The following is a 5,174-nucleotide window of genomic DNA, read 5'->3' on the forward strand; positions in this document are numbered from 1 at the left end:
GTTCTCTTGGTCCTAAATAAATATTATTTTTTAAAAATTAATGAGAAAAATAAGGGTCAATTTTTTTTTTGCTTTTTAAAATAAATAATATCCACCTAATCCGATGAGAACACAAAAACACCCAGCATTCTCTTCAAAAGAAAAAAAAAAAAAAAAAAAAAGTATGGTTTTGACTTACTTTTAATAATTGTTAATTTGTTGGATAATTAAAACTTTATCTCTATTAGAGAGTTTTCACCATATTTTATTAGTGGATTCCAAATCTTTGGATTCTAGTTCTTCCTAATGGATTCTAGCTTCTCTTAAGTTAACGTGTTTACCTTTTGAGCTCGCACTTTTCTATTGCATCTTTAGGGGTGGTTAGACTCTTCTTGAAGGGGTTTCAAAAAATGATTTCAACAGCTAGACAAACTTTAAAAGTCTTAGGAGTTAAATAAAAAAATAAAAAAAATAAAAAATAAAAAAATAAAAGTCTTAGGAGTTGTTAGACAAACTTTAAAAGCCTTTAGGGGTGCTAGGGTGGTTAACCTCAATTTCTTTACTGTCTTTTTGTTACACTTTCTTAAAACCTTTTTTAATAATCTTTAATGTAAGGATATAGCTGATATTTCAAGTGGCTTATATTAGAATCCTGATAGAAAATGTAACGGAAGAAATTAACGAGTGAAAAACGACTAATTCCCTAGGATTAATATTATTAAAATTGAGCGACTTTTTTAAAAGCGGATCAAATGTCAAAATATTTATATGCAGTTTTGTGTTAAAATATACAAAATGTTGAATAATGTGTAGTGGGTGGCGTTTATTTATTTATTTTTAATTTAAAAAATAATAATAATAATTTGAAGAAGCGTAAAGATAAAAATAGTATTAAATATTATGCATTTTAGGTTGTTTATTAATATTTTAGTTTTGGGATGAGTTTTTTACTTGAGGCCAAAGAAAAATAAAAAGAAAAAAAAGAATTGGTCTAAAAAATTAGGGAAAAATCATTTTTAATCCTTACGCTTTCATCTGATTTGGTATTTAGTCCTTAGATTTTCAATTTCAAGAATAAGGTTCTTAAATTTTGCCTAAGTTTAAAATAGGTCCCTCTATCACACTTTACCATCAAAATTAATAATTTGTTATATGTCACATGTGTCTCATTTGACACGTCAACGTCTATCTCAACACCCAAATGCAATGTCAAATCTACGGAACTAAAGTCTTTCTTACCATGAGTTTGTTCTTTAGGTTTTCAAATTTTGTGTTTATCTAAGTTCTATATGTTAAATTGATGGTTTTTTTTTTTTTGGTCTTTTGATTTTATTATTATTATTATTATTTTTATGAATGACTCAACAATCATTGACATGGTTTTGTATTGGAGTGTTTATGATTTATCAAATGAGACAAGTGATAGATGACAAATTGTTAATTTTGATAATGAAGTGACAAAATGACCTATTTTAAACTTGGCCAAAATCTAAAGATGGTATTCTTGAAATTGAAAAGCCAATGATTAAATTCAAATCAGATAAAAACCTATGAATTAAATCTGATTTTTTCCTAAATAATTATAATGCAATTCTTATATATGTATATACTTACCCAGTTCAATAGCTATCCTCCTATAATTGCTAACGGTAGGACGACACCCTGTTCCGTTTTTCATCCCATCAACTTTGTACCCCTTGGAACAACGACATTCATAACTGCCCCGAATGTTGTGGCATGTCATATGACTCAGATTGCAGGGCTTTGAAATTTCGCACTCATTAATATCTGAAACAAAGAACAGTAGCAATACAATTAACCAACTTAGTAATATATATGTTTGGGCAAAATGCATGCTTTATAGCAAAATGGGTCGTTACCCGCTTTAGATCTATTTGGTAACATTTTCATAGGATCTTTCGTTCTCTTTTTTATGAGGATTAAGAATGAGAAAGACCTTTCTTTATAACATTTTACCAATTCAATTATGAAAAATGAAAAAAGAAAGAAGAAATTTCACTTTATAGTCCTAAATTAAGGCGTGTTTTGAAAAGACTCTCTTAAATTTTAAAAACTCTTAATTTAATCTCTTAAACTTTCAATTTGATTCAATTCACCCCTCCGTCAAATTTAAAACGTTAAAAATGATAGAATGACATTTATGTTCCTGACTTTTTTTATAAAATTTCAATTTACCCTTAATTTCAAATTTTTTAAAGAAAAAAAAAATGAAGAAGAAGGGATAATCGAAGGATAATTTGGTTGTTTTAGACAACTCCGTTAGAAGTTAATTGCTAAAATTAATAGATGGAGTAAATTGATTGAAATTAAGAGTTTTTAAATTTTGGGAGATCTCCTTAAAACCTATGGTAATTCAGGTTTAAAGTGAAGTTTAAAAAAAAAAAAATAGAGAAGGAGATGTATATGATTACCTTGACAACCACCACGGAGGTATGGGTTCCCTCGATAGCCTGAGGAGCAATTGCAAAAATATCCGCGACCGTTGGTGGAATTGTAACATTCACTGTGCGTTGCCTTACATGCATAGCTTTTCAAATTTTTCTTAGCATTTGTGCATGTTTCATCCCCAACAGTCCAATCAAGCACCACAGGAACACTCACTCTGTTCTGTAAATTTGCAAGATCCGAGGAGGAAAAGTTGTATGCTTTGTCTTCCACTACAAAACCGAAACCGCATGGATTGAAGTTGCTTACATTGGCGTAATTGTTCATGCTTGAAAAACTAGTAATTGTTCATGCTTGAAAAACTAATAGAAAGATTACTCATTCCTTGTGGAATAAGAGTCTGGCAACAGCCAGTGCCATCGCAAGATCTGCCAACACTGTCCTTATGGTGACAGAACGACAAGCATCCAGTAGAAAGATTACTCATTCCTTGTGGAATAAGAGTCTGGCAACAGCCAGTGCCATCGCAAGATCTGCCAACACTGTCCTTATGGTAACAGAACGACAAGCATCCAGTCATGTAAAACTCGTCTCCCACTTTAGAACCACCAATAACCGCAACAGTGTCGCAACCGACTGCAGTGAATTTGTTCTTCGTAGATGAGATGAGAAAGTATTTTAGCGATAGGAACGACTCGTCAGCGCTTTTCCTGGCGTTATAGCCCGGCTCGTTGGGGCAATGACGGACTATTTTGCTTGAGACTCGCATTTCACCATCCATTGATACGTCTAGGACCTTTAATTCGTTACTGTCGCCCAGAAATGGTGTTGAGTTGTTACAAGTGATGAGAAAAGATGGATCAAGGTAACACCCCTCGCTTGTTCCAAATGGGTAGGGGATTTCAACCGATCCACATCTTCTGATGCAGCTTGAATTGGTGAGTTCTGCAGCTGCTGCTAATGCTGCCAAAATTATGGCCACAAGTAGCAGCTGCTGTTGCAAAAGTATTACACGCATACCCATCATCACTTGCCTTCTCTCTACTCTTTTTGTAAGATCTCTAGTATTTGCTTTCTGCCCCGACAACCTCCAATGGCCTTCCTCTTTACAGAAGGCAAGTACCTCTTGCAGCGCAAAAAATAAAAAAAAAAAAAAAAAAAAAAAAAAAAAAAAAAAAAAAAGTACAGAATGTTTGTTCTCGTTGGATAATATAATTAGATTGCGTTTTTAAAAAAATAATCTGCGATTTTAAACCAAATCACAACTTTAGGGTTTTTGGAATTGCTATTTTAAAAACGTAAATTTTAAAATCGCAAAAAAATCTGCAATTTCTATAAGCTGATTAGAGGGTGCTTATTTGAAAAAGTGTGAATTTAAAACAAAATCACGATTTCTATTAAAAAGATATTTGGCGCAATAGTTACCTTTTTTTAGAACGAGAATAAAAAAAATACCAAGAATACGCACCTAAAATATATTAAAACCCTTCTTTTCCCTCTTTTTTTTTTTTTTTCTTCATCCTCTCTATTTTGTTCATCCTTATTGTAATTTGGTCATGAAACCGCAATTATATGCTAATATTATCAAAACACTCAATTGATAAAAAAAAGTATCTTTTAATATGTTTTACCAAATGCTTGTGCGATTTTAAAAATACAATTTTTAAAATCGCATTTTTTAAAATCGCACTTATTAAAATCGCACTCCTAAACAGGCTCTAAATAAGATTTTATTAAAGTTAAAAAAAAAAAAATGACTTTAAATTTTTTTTCAATAACATATAAATACTCTAATAAATTTGAAAAAAAAAATACCGTTTTTTCTTTAAGAGAAAAAAAATATAAAAAATAAAAGATTTTTTTAAAAAAAAATTTCACACCCTAAATTTTTTTTTTTTATAAAGAGTTTATATTTTCGTCATAGAGAGATATTGCAATTCTTTAATAATTTTGAAAAACATTATCAATTAGATAATAAACCTTAAAAAAACAAAACTTCAATAATGGACAAAAGGATGAAAATAGAAATTAAAAATTAAAAAAACAAATGACTTGGGGAGACTTTCGATAACGATGGCATTTCCTGGAAAAAATGTTGGAATCCTGTAACATGCAGAAGACTTGTCCAATCCAAGTACGACGACTTTAATTTCCATTAATCAAAGAGCAATTTAAAAACTCAATTTCTTATATGATTTTTGTTGTAAAATTTTTTAAAAAAAATAAAAAATTTAAAAAGTAAAATTTAAAAATTGGGTAGATTTAGAGTGTTCATAAATCATTATATTTATTAGTTTTTTTTTTCTTTTAATCAAAGTTGTTCCAATGATTTATAAAGATTCTATGTCAACCTAATTGTACAAAAACTATATAATAAGAGCTAAGTTTGTAATATTGCTCTTAATAAAATGTTATTATCAAGTCTCCGATTGGTAAGGACCGCGGAGTTGGACTTCGTCTAATTTTGCTGATTGCTACATTATTGTTTGATAGTATTTTTATTGAACTTTTTAAATAAAAGTTAAATTTAAAGAAAAAAAATTATTTTTTTAGAATGTCATTTTTAAAAGGAACCCCACAATAATTTTTTTATATCTTTTTTTAATTCAATTAAATATATATTTTTTATTTTTTATTTTTTTTAGTAGATGAAAGAGAAAAATAAATAAATTTATTGACTTAAAATCTTATTTAAGTACTAAATGTAATTTGGGATCGATATATGTGGTAAATAATACAAAAAAAAAAAAAAAAATTGATGTGATTAGTCAAGTGCTGCAACGCATACC

At 29.4% G+C, this 5,174-nt stretch overlaps 1 protein-coding gene across 1 annotated transcript in view; it reads right to left on the reverse strand.

Annotated features, from left to right (window-relative positions):
• The window catches only part of LOC132185392 (uncharacterized), a 14,138-nt gene that overhangs the window by 2,178 nt on the left and 6,786 nt on the right, over window positions 1-5,174 (reverse strand). The window contains exons 4-6 of the mRNA XM_059599170.1: window positions 2,844-3,489; window positions 2,412-2,713; window positions 1,594-1,767 (exon numbers count right to left, since the gene is read on the reverse strand). Of these exons, the coding sequence (XP_059455153.1) occupies window positions 1,594-1,767; window positions 2,412-2,713; window positions 2,844-3,489 (1,122 nt within the window). The remainder of the gene's footprint in view (window positions 1-1,593; window positions 1,768-2,411; window positions 2,714-2,843; window positions 3,490-5,174) is intronic.

This window comes from Corylus avellana, chromosome ca6, assembly GCF_901000735.1.
Source record: "Corylus avellana chromosome ca6, CavTom2PMs-1.0".
Classification (NCBI taxonomy): Eukaryota; Viridiplantae; Streptophyta; class Magnoliopsida; order Fagales; family Betulaceae; genus Corylus; species Corylus avellana.